The following is a 20,772-nucleotide window of genomic DNA, read 5'->3' on the forward strand; positions in this document are numbered from 1 at the left end:
TAAAAGAATCGTATGTGCTGTAGTCCACCTGTGCATCTTGCTATTAGAAATTATATTAACTTTAATGGTAAAGCCATTGAATTTAAAACTATAGTGCATCAGATACAGGTTGGTACGATTACTTTTATTGTATTAGGTAATATCGGTAATACTGTACGAACTAGTACAATTGTTGAAACGTTATCGATTAAAACGTTAGATACAAACTCATATGTTACTATTGAATTGCGCCACTTTGCAATGTTTTTAATCAAATTTACTCAGTCATTCCACTCAGTAGGTATATATTATTTCAATAGCGTGATTTCAGGGCCAGAAAGAGGGCATTGTTATTGTATTTGAGAAGGGACATAACGATGAGTTGGATTTCCACTGGAAAAAGGCATAGGTAAGGTTTCTTTGTATTTATTTACAAATTATCAAACTTGATCGAACTAATTTAGTATTTTTGACAGAAAAAATAAAAACAAGATTAACATTGAAAAAATAAGTTAATTTAAAAAGCTCGGTTTGAGTACAAAACAAATACTGCAGGTATTATAACAAGGATGTAGGTAATTAAAGCTTTTAACAGTCCTCCCGCGTCATCTCCTTAATGTACAATAATTTAACTAAGTAAACTGTCTTTCGTTTTACACTATCTGGCACACATATTATCCCATCACAGCATCTATCCAATGCACAAACTTTTGTATATTTGTATAAACACCAGGCAGGTGCTCTCTACCGCAGCCGATACCCCACGAAACTAAACCGATCAGCGTTTTTCTTCCTTCGATGGTTGTTGTTAGGGGACCTCCGGAATCTCCTTGGCAGGAATCTCTTCCGCCCTATGGAAAAAATAAGTTAGTTTCGAAATGAATGCGTTCCGCTGATTTTTACCTCTTTGTATCCGGCACATAGGAAAACATCGTGGATTGTTTCACGTCGACCCGCCGCTCGAAACCATCTTTGGCATCTATCGTTTGAGATCACCTCAACGTCTACCTCCTGCAGAACGGAGGGAACGGTGGCTTGCCCGTGCCGCGTGCGACCCCATCCAGCTACCGTTGCTTTCTTCCCTAATAATTTGACCTAAAAGGAGGATACTTTAGCCCTTATTGAGAACCATCTATAAATATGGGGATGGTCTGATATAAAGCTTCAGAAAAATATACGATTGAGTAATGATTTGTCTTGGACACATACACTTTCGATGGATTTTTTCAATTCTGAAATTCTTCTATTACACAAAATAAACCGTTTTTGCACTACGGACATTTGTTGTTGGCCAGAAGAGGAAGAATATTGGGCAAATATCCGCGCGGTTCTCATCTCCAGGTGCTATATCTCAATTGATGGAAATGAATGGCATATGGAACCAAACGAACATTTTCCCCAATGGTCCTAAATGGAGTTACGTCCAAAACAGTTCTAAACAAAAACGTTTCTTCTCTAATTCGTACACATATAGGAGAGTGGTCTTATTTTTGGAATCTTAATCTTCAAATGAGTTTAGTCAATTTGATACAATGGGAATAACAGGCAGTGTGGGTGATTCCAAATTGAGTGCAAAGATTTTAAAGGCGTATTTACCAGACAAAAAAAAGGAATTTTTTTATTAATTACGTATGCCCTAAATTGCCTCGTTTTCTAGATACATGGTGTAAAAGTTTTTTTTTTTTTAATCGGTTTTTATTTATTTTATTCCCACCAAAGAAAGGCCCCCCTTATGATGACAAATAAGCCTACCAAATTTTATTTAAATCGGCCAAAAGGGTTTTGAATATTTGATAAAAAACCGATTTTTGATTGAGCTCGAAGAATGTGTGAATATTTTTCAACAAAATATGCTGCTGAAGGGTAGTTAAAAAAGTGTTTCAAATGATACGTGCCTAAAGCGGCTAGGTTAGGATTGCAGGAAAATTCACTCTCAGAACGTTTCGTCAGAAAAACTCGCCCCAGATAAATTCCTTTCCTCGGAAAGTTCGCTTTCTCACCGTATAACTTTGAAAAATGATTATTCGTTCCTAAGAATGTTGGTCCCTTGCTAATTGCAACTAAGGTGTTCATTGCTTACCTTGGAAAATGTGTTCTAGAAATTTCAGCAACATATGTAACTAATTTAGAAGCTCGTTTCAGGAATATTCTGCCGTCGTCATAAAAGTAACTTTATTTATTTTCATTTTGTGTATAATCTTCATCATCATCGGTATCTCACGTCTTCGTGTTCGTCTAATGTTTCTTTTCTGTTTTTTTCTTATTCTTTCAAGATCTCTAATTTTGCACATCAGACTAATCTCTTTCTCGCCATTTTCCTTCCCTTAAATATTTCCGCATCCATTGCGCATTATCATTAATTTTCCCAGCGAACTTCCAATTTTCTCTCCCTAGTGTTGTAATTGTAGGTATTATCAGTCCCTTTTAGTAGTTCGTAATTATGTTATTTTAATCTCTTTCTCTCTACCTTTTCTCATCCATATATTTTCTTTCGCTATATTGTTTTCTTTATTCCCCTCATTTATCTGTAGTATTCATCCATATGTTGACAGGCACTTCCTCCTTCTCCTTACATATTGCCCTTATTCTTATCATCTTGAATGTTGCCTCTTCTTCTACTCCCCGATGTAATACCTTTGTTGTGTGCCTTGCAACTCTTCCCATTCCCTCCAGCTGCAAATTAAGAATCACTTTTTCACCTAATGCATGTAGTACATGTAAGTATACGGTCTATCGTTCTTCCATCTCGTATAAACCATTTCAGAGGCCCCTTCCCTTTCATTTCCCATTCTAGCAGTACCCTTATTAATTGTTCTTTCCACTCTTCTGGTAAACCTCCTCCTTTTCACTTTCCCACTAATGCGCTTATTTAATTTCATCTCTATCTTTTCTCATCATTGTTCGGTATCTATTTTTTTCTTCCGAACAATTCATATCCCGCATGTTTCATGATATTGCATTTCGCTCTATTGTCTTACATTCTTCTTCACATGAACCTCACGTTCTTCTGTAACTCTCGATTCTATTCTGTTTATATGTGCCCGCTCTTCAACAAAGAAAGGAGTGGTGGGCTAAAGAGTGTACAGATTAGTGAAACAGATATGGAGAAATGAGAGGGGAAATAAAAGAGGCGGGAGAACAGAAAAAAGTACAGAAAGACAGACAGAAAGAATACGAAGAGCAAATCAGGGAAATAAAGACAGGAAAAGAATTTTGGAAGGTGATAAACCCAGGAAAAAAGAAAAATAGAATAAAAATTTAACGTTTGTAGACTATACTGCGTGAACTTATATCGGGTTACGTGGTTTCAACGAGTGTGAAAGAAATACAATTAAAGGAAAAAGAAATGCAGTAGAAAGAGGAGGCTATGGAAGAGAAACTTGAAGCAAATGAGATAACAAGAGAGGAGATCGAGCACCAATTAAAAAGATGAAGAATGAGAAAGCGGCAGGGAGAGACGGAATAGATGATGACCAACACAGCGAGCAGTGGGAGTGGGGTGCTGGATGAGGGGGGAGAAAGCAATAAGTGGATAACTTAGATTTTATAGAGAGAAAGGGAAACATTTTGTTGTTAAAGTGTAAGTTTTGCCAAGCTGGCGTCTATTAAAAATTAATGAATAGAACGCAGTGCTTACCTTCCTGGAGTTCGTTCCAGATGCTACAGCCTGCGCTAAACTTAAGTGACTTTAACATTCTTTACCCATATAACACCAAGGACGGTTATGAGTGGTTTATTATTACGTAAAATAAACTTCACCATCGGGCAATCAGGTATCACCCTCGTTCCTACCATGAATCTATTACCTCTTCTATTACTTTTGCATTTACTATGCAAGTCATTAGGTCATTACCCTCTATCTTCTATTTTCTGTCAGTTTTAATAACTTTTCTCCTATCTCTTGCTTACCCTTTTCCATCTATATACTTCCGCCCTTTTCCCTCTCATCAACTATAATTTCCCAAATCTTTCATATCTTTTCTGTTTTAAGTTCTTCTACCTCGTCTATTTATATTTTTGACGTCGCTTTTTTCTCTCGATCGACTATATACTATCTTAATGTTCGTCCAAAATATGAATCATTATTCGATTTTGGCATTCAGAAATTTATTCGGCAGTTTTTTCACTTCGCTTACCCTACGTTTCAGTACTATTAAATAGAAAATTCAGCCTACTACGATGACCTGAGATTTCCAACCCTTAGATGAAGGGATGGGTGGATAGAATTCAGTCATAAAAAGTGTTTCAAAAAGATGCAGCCAAATGCAATGTTCCACCTTTGAGGGGAGTGAAGGGTAACGGACCTATTCCAGAAACAGACCGTTCATCTTAATACAACTTTTTAGAAAAAATGCAGTAAATTCCCATGAAAATTCCTATGCACTTTTACTATTTTGTTGTTATTGTTACTCATATTCATATACAGTCTTTACTTCGGAAACATGCCCTCCTAAAACGGGTAGTTTTTGGACCGCGACCATCTGTGCTTAATTTATTGTGGTAGAAATGAAATAATCCGTGGCAACGGTATGGGAATATACAGTTTATGCAAGAAAGTGTGTTCATGCAAGACCGATTCTTCTCCCAACCAAGAGTTGCTTTTTGCTCTATAAGATGATTATGCTATTTTATTAGGTGCATCGCTTGGGTGTTTATTTTTTCGTTTCTAACATATACAACTCAAACAATGATTGGACCGATGCTCGAGTCGCGTGCTGCGCTCTTGGTTATTGGATGAGGATCGGCCTTAAGCATCTTTTCTAAACTTAATATTTATTCCACCCCTCAATAAACGCACTTACATTCGACGAAGGAAGACAAACTGGAATAATATGCTGCTTAAATCTAACATTTCTGTCCAATTTCACAAGGGCAACATCATTCCTGAAATCAGACGGCGAATACGATGGATGTACTTCTTTCCTCTCCACCGTATATTCTTCGTGAGCAAATCTTTCGTCTTGATCCCGCACATCCCATTCTCCCAATCTAACTTTCAGATTTCCATTGGCGGTCCTAGACATTGAATTATTGCAATTTTATTCAAGTAAATAAGCTACTCACGTTGCGACACAATGAGCCGCAGTCACAATCCACCTTTCGTTGAGTAATGCACCACCACAAGCCAGCTTCTTCGACAGGAATCCCGTTTTAATTAGCGCCACCTGCCAAGGGTGCGAGGCGAAGACCGTTGAATGTCCTCCGACAATTCGATTGCTTCGTGTCATCAACTCTCCACAACCTACAATCATATCGCATTACCTTCAGAATGATGAAAGTGTAAAATAAGAAAGTGTTTAGGTGCTTAAAAAGCGCAATCAGGTCATAAAAATTTAAATGTTGCCTAAGAAAATCCCTTTTTTTCATTTAGAACTGAAAACAATAAAATTACCGTCGGAGGCGAATGCGGACAAAAAGTGGTAAATTGAATGTAATCCGTTTACCATTTTCATAAGTTTCCATTGTCCTGTAATTTATGGCATGGAACTTTAAAGTGTTTATTACTTGTGCTTAAAATTATTTATATTTTATGCGACCAGCTTTCCTAACGTAATTTACGTTTATCTACTCACTGAAATGAAAATTGCATTTCGCGTATGCGTCTAATGAAAAGTTATTGTATTCGCGATACCAAAAATGAAAGTGTTTTTAGATGGACGTCTTAAAGTAACCGTTTCTAATTAATTAATTTAGCTTCATTATTACACTATGAGTTCACAAATTATGGTTATGGTTTTTTTGTGGAAGTAAAAGTAAATTATTGTTACGTTTTCTACTCAGCGATGAAATCTACACTTTAATTGCTACTTCTTTTGACATATTTGGGCTGTTACTCAGTATACAAGTTTTCATTAAGAGGTATTTACTACAATGAAATGACATGAGCTAAAAATGTTAGAATAAGTCAAGAGCATCACGAACTCTTGTACATTTTGAGATTCAAAGGGGTAATCTAGCTATAACCCGCAAAGCTTAAAATAAGTAACTTTGATCTTGTCGTCAACTCATGTTTTTTTTTCAAAAAGAGGACAGCGCCCCTTACTAAAAACGTTACCCACCACTCCCTTATTTCTACGGTGGAATCAGATCTTTTTTATAATTTCATGATTTTTTTCCAATTTAAATCTTGGACTATCGACTTATACGTCGTAACTCAGACTTAAATCTCAGTAATTAAAATCTAAATCGGGATTTTTGGATTTATATCCAAATTGCGATATATAGGTTGGAATTGCAAGATTTAGCTTAGTCTGAAAATAATGATAAGGGGACATCAAAATGAACAATCTTTCCAGATAAAATCAGAAACCTACAAATATTTTATTGGGGAGTTAGGTTTTCAAAGTTCTTTATTTTCTTCGTAGTAACCAAAAATCCGTTACCTAGATTTTTTAAACCACAAGATGACATAGTGATTAGGCAGGGTGATCTTTGAACATAAACGTAACAAATCGTAATCTAATTTCTGAAATATTCAAAATCCCTTCCATATAGACGCAAAATTTTAAAATATTTCTACTTCCCCTCAATATTCAATAAAGTAGACGCATGTAGTATTTAAGAAAACTATTCTAGGCCTACATTCTGGAGATTTTTTTAAGTTAAAATCGTTTTCCTCGTGTAACTGAAAATTGACGTTGGATTTTTTTCGAATTTTTAGGAACTAATTTTGGATTCTTTATTTCCATGTTTAAAAGCCCCCTAGATACCAAATTTTGCACTGATTACTCTTTCCTCCAACACGTTTGTTATTTGTAACAATTTTAAAAAAGAAATTACACAATCGGGAGAACGCCCTTTTGCGTTTTATTGTACCTTTACATAAGTGGTTGTTTTGACTTCCATTCCATGCAGTCAAGTATGATACATACAGGATGAAGCAGATCTGTTTTTGATGGATTTTTAGGTTCGATATAAATGAAAGGGTTTGGAGCTTAAATGAGGAATATTTCCGAATATTGCGGCATATAATGGCAAGTAGTATGCGATTAAAAGTGAGTCACCTTTGGAATTTTTGTTTACATGAGAAATCGTAACTTGAACTTCCATATACGACTCGATCACCCGTTCTATGATACGTTTTGATAACCCCTGTATATATTTTTATATAATCGACCGTTCTGGTAATTTTTCCTAACCCTGTATAAAACGCTGACCACTTAACAAATTGAATATCGATGCCTTTTTTCATGATGAGGACACTTATTAACTATTATTTGTGATAAGTGTCTTTCAAATCATGATACCACCCTAAAATTTGGTATGAAGGCTTTTCTACAAGGATATTGTTTTATATGAAAACGCTGGTCATTAAAAAAATTGGCTACCGTTTTTACTTATCCCTAATTAATGATAGTTAATATTTGCATTATCTGTGTCATTTTGGAAAACGGCGCGGCGGCCGTCTTGTATTTCTTAAGTGGTCACCATTTTCTTATAAAACAATACCTTTATAGGGAGCACTACTACCAAATTTAATGGTAGAACCATCATTTGATACTTACCACTAATGATAGTTAATATAGGTCGCCATCTTGGAAAATCGACAACCACATTAAATTTTTTAAGTGGCCTGCGTTTTAAGATGAAACAGTACCCTTATAGAAGCATTTACTCCAAATTTCATGCTTGTATCATCAACTGAACGATTCAATTATTTCATGGCATTTATCTGCCCCACTAGAACGTAAACCATTACATCTAAAAAACAATGATCGCTCCAAATTTACCTATAATAAGATACTTGCCCTATTCTTCAGGGTAGAACGTTTGGTGCTGAAGCACTAGCGCTCAAGGGGGAAAGATTTGGGACGGAATTTGATTGTAAATTGAAATGTTCAAGCATTTTCTGAAAACATTATTCCGCTTCGTTTTTCAAAACTATAATTTCTAGTCCTATACCTACAATTTTGTACACATTTCGGAAACGTTTTTTCCCTCACATTCCCATTACTTCTGACGCATTTTTTAAAATTTTTTGAAACATGTTCAAAATTACAAAACGCTTCCAACATTTTAGGTACATTTTCAAAAACTTTTAAACGTTCTCCAATTTTCCAATTCCAATTTTTCTCCACTTTTCCAACATTTTTTAAACATTTCTGTAATATCAAATTTCAAAAAAAAATTGTTTCTTAAGTTTTTGAACAGTTTCAACATGTCTACACACTTCTGATACATTAACAACACCGATATGCAATAATAGCATACGGGTTATCCCAAATAGTATTTCAATATCCTGTGTCCACACTCGTTTTTCCGTAGCAAGTTGAAAACTGCATGAGGGAAACACTTGCCTTGCATTTATTAAGATCAAATCTCATTTTAAATGGCGCCAATGTCTTTAGTTAGTCAAACGACGTATCTGCCCAACAATCGCACAATTTTCCTTTCGGCGCGTCATTCGTGTGTAAATCTTGAATAGAAGAAATTTTAAGAAAGCGAAACCCAACACCGATAATTTTTGAACGACTTATTATAGAATAATGGAGAGTGAAATTTAGTCATTAGTGGTAATTAGTAAGGAAAGTGAGAGCTTATAAGCGTATAAGTGAATGGATGTAAAGTGTTAAAATGTTACCCCTGTAGTTAATGTCATGATCTCGCAGTGGTGGTGAGTGATGATGCTGGCCAAACTGCTGATTTGATGATGAATCGAAAAAAGTCCCCGAAGTCAACGGTGGGCGATCCACACTGTTAGAGTCGACGTCTTCGGAATATTCCGGTGTATAGTATCCCACCAGATGGAATAAGTCTGCTTAGTATCGTTAGTTTATTAGTAAAAGGTTTTTCATACCATGATATATATAATTTAAATTAGTGTCCAAAATGTAATAACCACATCCTTACGTGTTTCAATAGCAAATCTATACAAACCCCTGGAAGGGTAACATTATATTACACAATTGACATTTATGGGGGAATCCTTCATGTTTCAGTTGAACATAGCTGAAATTAACCGACAGATAAGTTTAACGGCAAGATAGTCCAGCACCTTTAATGTATAATTTTAAACTAAACTGGCATTTACAAGTGTGAATTCCTCGAATTACACAAACATGTAAATCTGAATTACACACAAAAAATAAAAGTTTCCCTTTCAGGACTTAGTACGCAGCATTTCCAATCCTATTTTGTTATCGCGATTTTCCACCGAATTCACTTACAAGGTTGACTAGAAGGGCACGTTTTATACTCATTCGAAACTAATGCAGAAAACCTTATTTGCAAACCATTGGTACAACCAAGGATTTTGGAGAATGTCATTACTTATTCTAACGTCTAAATGAAATCCGGGGTTGATATACGATTACGGTAAAATTCATCTCAAGTTATCCTTCAGTTGTCCTTGACTTGCTCGTAAATTTACCTCAAATTCGTTCCTTTAAATCGTTCTCAAATTCCCCTCAAACCCCCATACGCTGATTTCAAGCCGTTTCATTTAATTGGGCTTTACGTTCCCATCACATTCTCCTCAAATTCTTCAAAAGTTCATTTCAAGGCATATTCCATTTCCTCTTAGGTTTTTCTCCAGTTCTCATCAGATGCGTCTCTTCTCCTATTCTCAAAAATTTGCTGCTTCTCTCATGTTCCTTTCAAGTCACTCTTAAGTTCTCGTCGAGTTGGCATAGAGCACTCCTCTGCCTAAATTGTCCGAGAACTGGAAATTTTTCTGCACATATTTTCTCAGTCCGATCAAAAAGCGTTATATTTTGGTGAGTTAACCTGAAGTATCACTATGAAGTTGAATATTAATATTAACAAAGTATATAGTGCGGCTGAATTATTGTGGGCATAGGAAATGCATGGATTAAAAAACTGAAAAATCTACTCTCACACGTATACTTTTCCACATGGAGACATTGCATAATCTGATTTACTTCCAAAATGGATGAACGGTAAGTTTAACTCACCAAATTTGAATCTCGACCGGCATTCACAACAGTATAAGTAAATAAAACTGTAGAACCTTAGATTCATTAAAATCTGTTATCTTCTTCGATCGTCTCGATATCTTTCTAGAATCCTTCTGGAATTCTTTTAAAATCTTTACAACTTGTAACATTTTAGCATCGTTGAAATTTTCATAATTTTCAAATCTGGTTGGAATTCCATAAAATTAGTAGAGCCTTTGGCCCCTTATGATTTTAAGAACATTTAGAACCTTTGGAATTTTCAAAATTCGTAGATATACCTGATGCAGGATTAGTGGAGATTGCCACTTACTAAAGGTTTTTATCAAAAATTCAAATTCGCCGCCAGTAATAATATGAAGAGCTCATTTTAAAAACTAGGCCAGTCAAATAAGACGAAAACAAGGTACGAAGAATCGCATTACGATGTTCAGTAGGGGAATTTGTTGCCAATCAACTCGCATTCGAGAACCAAACCTTTAATCCGGCCCATATTCAATAGCACTGAGATTTTTCCCATTTTTTTACAGCTCTAGTCTCTACGCATATTTTCTACAACAGTGCATTTCAAATGAGCATAGCAAGTGATATTCTTATTGGTGGACAATTGATGGCAATTTTTGGAAAAAATATGGAATATTTGAAAGGCCGTATCTCGGAACTTATTGGCGACACAGAGCTACTTTTGGTCGCAAATTGTAGGAAATTTTATCTTCATCGTGAATGTTTTGGAGTTATTTTTCGGGAACTGAACGGTTTTAGACATATTTACGGAAAATTTAAAAAAATTCGGAAAAAATAAGAGTTTTTCGACCACCGTAGCACCGGTCTTTGGTATCTTCATATAATGAACTGTGCCTTCATTCTTGGATACAAAATTTAATTTCAACGAATCAAGGATGTCCATTAACTAAGTTTGGGAAAAATAGAGCGTCAAATTAAATGAAAAAGTCCAATCCCTCCTCATCACAACTTTCCACGAGTGTACCAGCGAAGATCTTTCATACCATGGTGTAAATGAATATGAGTGCTGTTTCGTTTCCAAATCGGGAGTAATTCGTTAATTAAGAAACATTTCGAGAAACATTTCTTTTGTGTATTCAATGCCAGTAGAGATCCGTATATAATTTAGTTAAGCTAACTTAACTTACAAGGTAAATTAGTTCAAAATCGATCTAGATATTAGAAATGCAGTCAACTAGAATATTAGCAGACTTGATGAGGCGAAAATCCAAAAAGAAGCAAAAACGCTACCGCAAAGCCACACGCACTTACTAGTAATTCAGGTTCAAGGCGCGTGAATTCACCGTTACAATTAATTTTCTGCCTTGCTCTTATAATTCCACCAAGTCGTATGAAAGATTTCTAATTGTAATAAACAGACACCGCGGAATTCCGTTGAACACGACAATTAAATAATCCTAAGTCGAGAGCATTAATTAACCAAAATGGTTTCGCGAATGTTACACCAACACTTACTAGCATTGTTTAGCAGACCATGCTCCGTAACTGGCGACGATGGATACTCGTTGCTGTTGGTTTCGTCTTTGTCAATGCAACATGACCATATCATGCCGCCGGAACATAAATCTAAAGGGCGTCCGCCGCCCAACACGCAACTGAAGCTAAGGCCGCACTCGTATTTGAGGCCTTTGTATCTGCAGGACTGCGGAATCACTGAAACAAAACAAGCGATTGTCATAACAAGTTTCTTGCGCAAAATAGTAAGAAAAAACAAAGCTATTATTTTAAGTTTTTTACTTTTCTATTTTGTAGAAGCAGAAAATGTGCACTCAGAAATGGTTTTACTTAAAACAAAATACGAAGCATCGTATACGTTTTCAGTAGAGGAATTTTTTTCCACTTAGGTCGCATTCAGAAAGCAGACTTTTAATCCGGCTCATATTCAATAGCACTGATCCTTGAACTCGTAAAAATCGATTGGCTAAGGCTCGACATCGTTATAGTATCGCTATAGTATGATCGAAAAACTCGTTCAGGCTGCGTAATTTTTTCCCATCTTAATATCTTGCAACTCACCAGAAAATCTTTGAAGATATTGTTAACTAGGCCGAGACATACATACAGGCTTTAAGTCTAGCATAATATAATATAAAATGTAAAATGCAACGATATTTGTAAAAGAACTTAGTGTTTTAAAGTTAAAACCGTTACAGCATTTTTGCATAATTGAGTTGTGAACGCCAATGGAAGTTTGTGTCAACTTTTATGACATTTTAATTAAATAACTTGTAAACTTTATACTAAGCGATCCAGGCAATTTCCAGTGCTACAACTCGTGGTCGGTATCCAGAAATATTCGGGTATGCATTTCTATTTACCTCGTCAAATATATGCAAGTGCGAAATTGCCGTCAGTTTGCACATTCCGCTTTCAAGTAAAAAAGAAAGTTTATTACGGCCTAGTTTCGTTAGTGTGTTGTTTGGGTTTAATGCATCCCTTAGCTAGTGTATAAAGTCAATGGTCCGTATGAATAAAAGTAAGGAAATGCTTATACTTGCAAAATTCAAAGTAAATACTCGTAAGTGCTCCTTCGCACTGGGCGACTTAGCAGCCCTTCTAAGCAGAAGGACAGGACGCAGTGCAGCGCTGCTAAACCATGCTAAACAGACCAGTATGAAGGGGCAGTTAAGAGTATTTACTTTGAATTTTGCAAGTATAAGCATTTGCTTACTTTTATTCATACGGGCCATTGTATATATAACAAATTGTCAGTTGTCAATTCGGAATTTAGTTGCTATACATATAGGCTGAATCAAATTCGATGGCGACCCTAGGGATCTCGGAAACTGTAGAAGATACATATAAAAAAAGTGGTTCCCCTTAGTTTGAATGACCGCAATTTTTATGACAATGGCAGGTCTGCATTATTTTTAAACAAGCATGAAAATTCTGCCAAAATTACGATCGGGAAACAGCACAGTCCATATGTTTGTTTTTTTAATTTAATGAAATGGGGTATTACTTTTTTTAGTGGAATATTTTTTTGTTAACATCATCGCGTAGTCAACTGTACCATCCAAGCGACCTGTCTTCATATTTCTAAAGGAAGCGGCATTTTTTGGGAGATAGGACCAATTGTAACTTGAAACGAATCTCACCAACGTCAATAATTTTTAGTTATTTTAAATGTTTGATTTGTATAAAGTAGAGCTTAAGAATTTGCATAAGAAATTTGGTTCCAAGTAATTTTAATATTCCTAAACGAATTGACCCGTTAAATTATTGGTCATTTTGTTTAATTGATTTGCAGTGAATTTCACTGATACCATTTCTTTGGTTGGATGAGAACCTTTTTTAATATTCATTATGTAGTAGATAAAATATTTGGATAAAGATCAAATTTAACACGTCATTACGAAATAAGCATTGCTTTTTTGTATTTCTTTTTTTGAATAAAAAAAAAGATCAAAGATCGGTTGCACAGAGCATCAGACCAAGACCAATAGATCGGGAAAAAGCCAAAAATGGCTTTTATGTGGGTATCAGGGGTTACTTCTGGAGTAATCAACCCCCCATTTCATCCCTAATTATAATTTGCCCGTTTTGCGCATGGCGAAAGGCTAAATAGTCCAGTCATATTAAGCTATATATGACGTAGCTGCTTAGCACCACCTAAAGGGGTAGGCAACCTGCACTGAAAGGTCTCAGATTATACACTTGAGTACCACAAAAACTTTGTGACATAATGACTTAGGTACCTTTGGGACTAATTATGCAAATTTGGAGCTAAGACACTGAAAAAAAATTAAACCAATTTAGAAATCGGCCTGAACCCCCACTCATATGAGCTTATACCTGTGCCCCAGTATAGTAGTCGACCCCAAATATTGTAAACGTGTTTTCATAACCCTGGAGCTTAGTAGATCCGAAAAATGGTCAAGTCGTTAGCAATCAGCATTTACGTAAGCAACCCCCCTCACCCACAACGGGGGTTTGAAAGCCAGATGAGCGTGGCGCCACGTCGGAACTTTAAGAGGAAAGGTCAAATATATATATGTGCCAATTTTCGTAGCTTTACCCAAAAGCAGGGGTTGGAACCGATATCCTCCGCACTATTTAGGTGTAATTAGTTTTTAAGGGTTCCAGTACCGGTTTCGGTTTTTAAGGGTTCCAACATAAATAAATATCATTATTATTAAAAAATAGAAATTATTATTAATCATAGAAAATAAATAATACATCAAATTAAAGTAAGTCTTTCTTTTGCATAAACATAGGTATTTTTTGGGTTTAATTGAAACTCTTTTTAGCTTACGCGTTCGTTTCACCACTGTCAACTACCTGTCTTTTTCTACTTTCCTTTTTTTCAGCACTAGTTTCAACTATTACTTTTCTCATACACTCTTCGACCCTCTTACTGTTTTTGATTTATATTCGGTATTAGTCACTGTCAAATATTTCATATTTGTTTAATATTAAGGTTAATTTGTGGGCAGCTCTCAATAAAAGTGAGAATTTAGGTTTTTGCAATTTCTTGCAAGTTCTACAACCCTGAACATAATTCAGGAGGCAAGAAGGGATGAAAGTGCATATTTCCAGAAAGTATTATATGCTGACTCTCTAGATGCTTTTAGTTTGCTACCAAACTGAATAAGGTTAAATCTAAGAAAAGTTTTTAACACCAACACTTCAAAATCAAATTTTAAGAGCAAAAATATAGAACGCAATACAAAATATTCTGGGTACAACAGATCTGTACACAAAATCTTCACTTAATGGGTGAAAAAATTGCAAAATGCAATTTCCACATTGACAACCTTTGCAAAGGTTTAGATACATGGTTCTACTCTAAAATGTTCTTTATGTTACTAGCAGCTGCGATACACATTGCACAACTAAACAAATCTGAGATCGTTGGACAATATGAAGAAATGGTCATAATTCTTATGAATTCCACAGGAATGACTTTCCAGAAAAATAAGGAATCGTGTTTAATTTTTTAAAATTATGACAATCTATAATAAAAAACAAAATCAATATCAAATTTCATGATTTTATTGAAGTCAGGCGCCTCGTTATGAACGATTTTTAGCAAATCAAAGAAATCCATAAAAATAAGTAGTATCACTTGCGATGTAGACATTTTTGAAATGGAATGTACATGCTGTCCCACTTGCCATCTGTTTAGATTAAAATATACGAGGTGTTCCATTAAAAAAAATGAGAATTAAGTCCGATAGCTTTTTTGCCTAACACCGTATAAAGCAGATTATTCAAACAATCAGTAATAACATTTTTTCTGTATCTCTTTTAACGAGGGCTATTCGGAATTGATAATTTCCCCCTCTATCTTTTAAGCGACGGAATATTTTCAAATTTTGATCCTACCATTTTAAGTTTGACCCAAACAGACCACGTGACGCAGATATTATTTTTCTGATATCAGTAACAATTACTACTATACCCTACAAAGTGTCGAAAGGGACACCCTGTAGTTTTTTTCATTCACGATTTCTTCAATGAATGGTGATGAAATTTATAATATTAGTTTATTGGTAAAAAGCAATGCTTTGAGTAATTAATATAGATCATTTTATCACTCTTGTTTGCGTATTGATCACAAATGGCTCTTTCTAATTTACTATATTTAACACTCTCTCTGTACTGGTATTTTGCATGTTAGGGCGGTAATGATCGAATAAGCATTAAGAGTCTCCACACAAACTGCAGTTTTTTTAATTAAAATAGCAAGGATTCAGAATTCGATAGATTCAGGGTTACTTCTAGTATATATTAGGTAATTATGTTACCTAATTCGCATACTTAAATGAATTTTTGATCTCAAATGAAAATATTTTCAGATGCGAGATAAGAAAACAGTTCTTTTCATACTATTTTGTCATTCACCACAACATAGGTGTTTAAATATTTTCCAATATAAATAAAAAGTGCAGTTTCCTTTTTTGAAAATATCGCAATCTAACCATCCACTCCACAAGTTATTTAATATTAGGTAATAGTACGAAAAATCCGTTTTATTGATTAACTTATAACAATATGCTCATCTTGTACACCCTTATTTACAAGTACCATCATAATTCCCATTGTGGATTAAAAGGGGGCTCATCGTCTACAATAATGAGCCTCTTAGGTTCTCATAAAGCTATTGCATTGCCAAATTACCCTTTTATATAGAGATTTACCCCCAAAATAAATAATTTTAGAAGACATCCCAGTAGAGTAAAATGTTGGTTCCTTACGTACGTCAAATTTCAACAAAATAAATGTTTCACAGTACATGATCAATTTTAACAACATGTAAGCACGAAAAGTAATTTTTATAAGTAAGCAAACATCGCGGATATACTTTTTAATTATAAAGAAAGGAAATAATTAACCCAGTCGCTTGCATGCCTGTAACAATGAAATTTGGACGACATGCACATGAAGATGACGCAAGAACAGCCGTTTAAATGCGCGCATTTAACTAACAGAGCGAAGAAAAGAAATTAAAATCGAAATCGATACTGTATAAACAACACTTGCCGGGAGAAAGTAATAATTTCCTAAGAAATTCAAAACAATTTTTATAAATAAAAAAATTTAAAAAAAAGTGTTAACCTACTTTTTCCTAACATATCAATAAGAATTCCTTGGGTGCTTTCTAAAGATCCACCTTTCTTCCCTAATGCGTTGAGCATCATTAGCTCCTCCGTTTGTCTCTGACTAGGAATTGTATTAACGAAAGTAGTCAAAAGCACAACCACAAGCACCATACACCAATTCACCCTAAAGATGAAGCACATGTTAACAACACTGCACTCACTTCCTTACTAACATGTAGAGCACTAGAATCCACTTTCAAGAAGTTAATGTGAAGACCATCAGCATTAAAGATAGACTGTTTGATGGCACCTACAAGAATAAGTGAAAGCTACGCCAATGTTTATATTATACTCGGCATACTTTTTGGTGCTCTTCTACTTAATTACAATTTGGATTCCCTTCTTGATTGCCACTTATAAGCGTTCAATAATTAGCCGAAAATTTGAATCTTTCCAAATCTCGGGCGCTTTCCGTTCGGTTAACTGAAATAAATCCGCGATGACAAAGGATTTTTGTACGACTATAATTTCCCGACAATTACATTCAAGACTAGAGTTATTAACCAAAGTCGAAGGTACCAGATTATAACTGTAATTTCGCGATTTTGAAATTAACGTACACGTATATTAAACAAAAAAACAAAGACAACAATTTTCTCTGCCATTTACATTCGGTTGCGTTAACGTTGTTTCGGTTAACAATCAAGCAAAAAATGATAAACAATAAGCTCATGTGCAATGCGCTCAAAACCGATATAAAATTCATCTCATTAAGTGATTTCGACAGAATACTTGGAAAATTTGAAGTATTTGCCAGCCATTAACTGTAATAAATCGTCCATTTACCTAAACGTAATGGAATTCTGCATGAGGTAATTACAATACAATCAAAAACTATTCCGTAATCATTAGAGACATGTCATTAAATTTTTCCTCCTCATATTTAATTACTCATGCTCTTATGGGACAGATTAATACCAATTTATGCATTTCTTCTATTCAAGTATGGCTTTCACTAATTGAGGTTCTCTAGAGGACCAATATGTGATGGCATCAGAATAACTCCCCAGAGAAGTGGTCCTTAGTATACGAGCTGAATTAAAGGAAGTAGAATTTAAAACATTCGGGCTTCGTACTCTTCGTCACCAACCTCTTGAAGAGTTTCATACTTTTCCACCCTTATGGCGCTCATTGGTGAAGTTATAAGGATAATACCCTATATTCTATTTTCGGAATCTACATGGAAATCTACGTCATTTGATATCACATTTCCCTATACCCAACATCCCAGGTCTTAAGTTATTCAAGGTTTTTCAAAATTATTGACGTTTGACTGCGTTTCTTTAGCGCCCTGTACCTATGGCCCTATGGTTGACTTGAATTTCAAAAAGTCTTCCAAAAAAACCAGAAGTGAAACGACCATAATAATATTTTCATTCGATACATCATGAAAAACTATGTTGGTATGCAAATTTTCAGATTTACATTTTTAATGGAAGTCTGAATACTTTTAAGTAACGGTTTGCGTGGAACAGCCTGTATATTATGTTATATACGAGCGCTATAATTTTTCAAATAAATTTTATGGCTTTCTTTACATACATCCTGCATCTTCCAAAAAAGGCAATACCTATATGATTGTGATTATCTAGATACAAGGTCCGGCCCTGAACTGGGCGGTTCAAAAAATGTCCTCAGGGGTAAATAAATAGAATAGAATGCACCTTTATCTCATAGGAACGCAAAGTATGTAGGGTTCTGCAACAGTGCGTCGGTCTGTCCTATGTAAAAAAACGTGTATGCTAATGTCAACTATACATGGTTGTGCAGTGCATCTATAGAAATTATTGTTGAATGTACAGGGTGTCCCATTTTTATGGTGTAAATACATATCTGCTTTTTTAAATAGAACCCTCGTATATTTTTAATTGTTTCGATGTCATTTGATAACCTTTACATTGAAACCTATTCACTTTCTGTTTTTTTTGCCAATGTTGCCATCTTATTAATTTTTTCCCAATAATTTCCCATAATCAAGCCTCACTTTAAGAATAGTAGTTACCTTGTTTTTTGAAGTTAATACAGGGTGTTTATAATGAAATGGTAAAATTCAAAGTGCCATAACTATTTTTTTTTTCAAATGGAATTATCACTGCTTTATTTCATGATTCCATAGTTTTTTGTGTTCTCTTCAACTTTTATAAGGGACGTCCTAATAAAACTAACATAAAACATGAGGTATGAGCTAAGGAAGGCTGATGTATTGTTACAGACCCTATATATAAGACATTTGAAAGAGTTATTCGTCTTTTTCAAAACATTCTTTAAACCAGTCGGATTTTGAAACAGATACCTAGGTCAAACCAATGAGCGACGAAGGGCCAGTGATAACATTTTGAATAAAATTGCAGTTACTGTTTAGGGCGTTCTTTAATTTACCTTTAAAGACCAGTGTTTCGTTTTCACTGAGTCGCCCTGAGACCAGAAAAGAGTCCCCTCGTATTTTGCTCTTATTATTTTGTCGTTGGGATGCAATAAATTTTTGGGTTACAAACTGTTTAGTCATCTTCCAATTTTAATTGCTTTTATTACTGTACAGTAACTTTAACGTTAGTAATCTTTCATTAAATGCATCTAAATCAGCAATGAATGTTAATGCGAGTGTTGTTAAGAAAATTTGGCCTTTTCCAGACAATTTAGTTGTGGGGAATGAGGGTTAGGTATCTTCTTCCATATGAATTTTTAATTTAGCATGTTGGTACCACCGAGAGTTGACCGTTCAAAATCAATACAGTTTTCCTTGGTGATACGAAATTAGTGTTACCAAATTTTGCCATTGGACCCTATCAGAGCTGGGCAAAAAGTATTTGAATACTAAATAGTAAATACTTTACACAAATCAAAGGTATTTGAATACTAAATACTTTTACGTCCAGCACAAGCGAATACTAGATACAGATACATTGAAAAGTATTCAAATACTTTAAAAAAATAAGTAGGGGAGAGGTGGGTAAAACGGGATGGTACGGTAAAACGGGATACCCTGTTTTATTTGAAAGCAATTAGTGCTATCTGTGAGGTGTGAGTCGAACTTACAGCTTCGGGTGTCTACGTGCATGAAGCAAATAAGATACCTACTTTATCTTCAGTATACGCGGTAAAAGATGCGAATTTATGAAAGTGTGTGGTTAGATTATTGTGTTTTTGTTTGCTGAACATATTTATTTTTCGGTTCACAGGGAAACTAATTTAAAGGTGAGTGGTTTTAATGCATAATATGTTTGTGTACTATAGTTATATGCACTAGGTTTTAGAATCGCGTTTTGTTTATTTACTAAAATATGGTCACATGCATTAAAATCAAAAGTTGGGTAAAACGGGATACTGTCGGTTGGGTAAAACAGGATGGTATCTCGTTTTACCCATCATGTTCCAAAAACACTCAACATTTTCTAGTTGCTCCAAAGGACGTTATACCACTTCCACATTCTGATAGGACTTTAAATCCCAATGATAGAAGAAGGGGAAAAACTGCTGTTTTAACATCGACACCATACAAAAACGAACTAGAAGAGTCTATGAGTAAAAAACTTACAAAGAAGCCAAGATTTAACGCTGAAGGTTCCAAAAAGGCGACCCTCAGTGCCAAAGTGAATAAAAAATGGAAAATAAGTGCAAATAAGCAGGCAATCAAACACGACATAAAGGCAAAGAAACGAAAGAGAAATGATAGTAGCAGTTCAGAAGAAGAAAGCAAAGAGGTGAACTGCATATTTTGCAACGAAAGTTTTTCTAATTCAAAGTCAGAAGAGGGTTGGATAAGGTGCGAACATTGCAGAGGATGGGCCCACCAAGCATGTGCAGGAGTGGGAGAAGATGAAGACGAAGTTTTTGTCTGCGACTTCTGTCAAGAAGATGAAGACGAAGTTTTTGTCTGCGACTTCTGTCAATAGTTTCTTTAATTCTTTTAAAAATACAAACGAGTTGTGCTTTTTGTTTACCTACTTACGTTTTTTTTTTTGTTTTAGCAATATATTTTTAAAAGTTCCTTTTGCAGTTTTTCCTAAAGTATGTAGTACAGTGTGGGTCTTAAGAAAATTATTAGTATCTTGTTTTACCCAACTAGTTGGCTAACACGAGATAGTTGGCACTCAAACGAAAAAAAAATTTTTTCTGATAATGTAGCTGTTTTTTTTGATCAGTAATGGTGAGTAATAAATAGGTTATTTATCACTGAAACATGAAGGAAAAAACCGTCCTTTGCAATAGTTTCATAAAAAAAAACTACGAGACCTAAATAACTAACTATC

General features: G+C 34.9%; 1 protein-coding gene across 2 annotated transcripts in view; it reads right to left on the reverse strand.

The window, feature by feature from the left end:
• Nucleotides 1-389: 389 nt before the first annotated feature.
• The window catches only part of LOC116159751 (serine proteinase stubble-like), a 37,127-nt gene continuing 16,744 nt past the window's right edge, over nt 390-20,772 (reverse strand). Inside the window, exons 1-6 of one of the 2 annotated variants that reach the window (XM_031472827.1) lie at nt 16,483-16,847; nt 11,373-11,570; nt 5,044-5,221; nt 4,782-4,995; nt 883-1,074; nt 390-830 (exon numbers count right to left, since the gene is read on the reverse strand). In XM_031472827.1, coding sequence (XP_031328687.1) covers nt 654-830; nt 883-1,074; nt 4,782-4,995; nt 5,044-5,221; nt 11,373-11,570; nt 16,483-16,663 — 1,140 coding nt within the window. In that variant the 5' untranslated portion in view covers nt 16,664-16,847 and the 3' untranslated portion in view covers nt 390-653. Of the gene's footprint in view, nt 831-882; nt 1,075-4,781; nt 4,996-5,043; nt 5,222-11,372; nt 11,571-16,482; nt 16,848-20,772 lie in introns of those variants that run through there. The other variant, XM_031472828.1, reaches the window with a different exon arrangement.

Source organism: Photinus pyralis, unplaced genomic scaffold (genome assembly GCF_008802855.1).
Source record: "Photinus pyralis isolate 1611_PpyrPB1 unplaced genomic scaffold, Ppyr1.3 Ppyr1.4_LG1, whole genome shotgun sequence".
NCBI lineage: Eukaryota > Metazoa > Arthropoda > Insecta > Coleoptera > Lampyridae > Photinus > Photinus pyralis.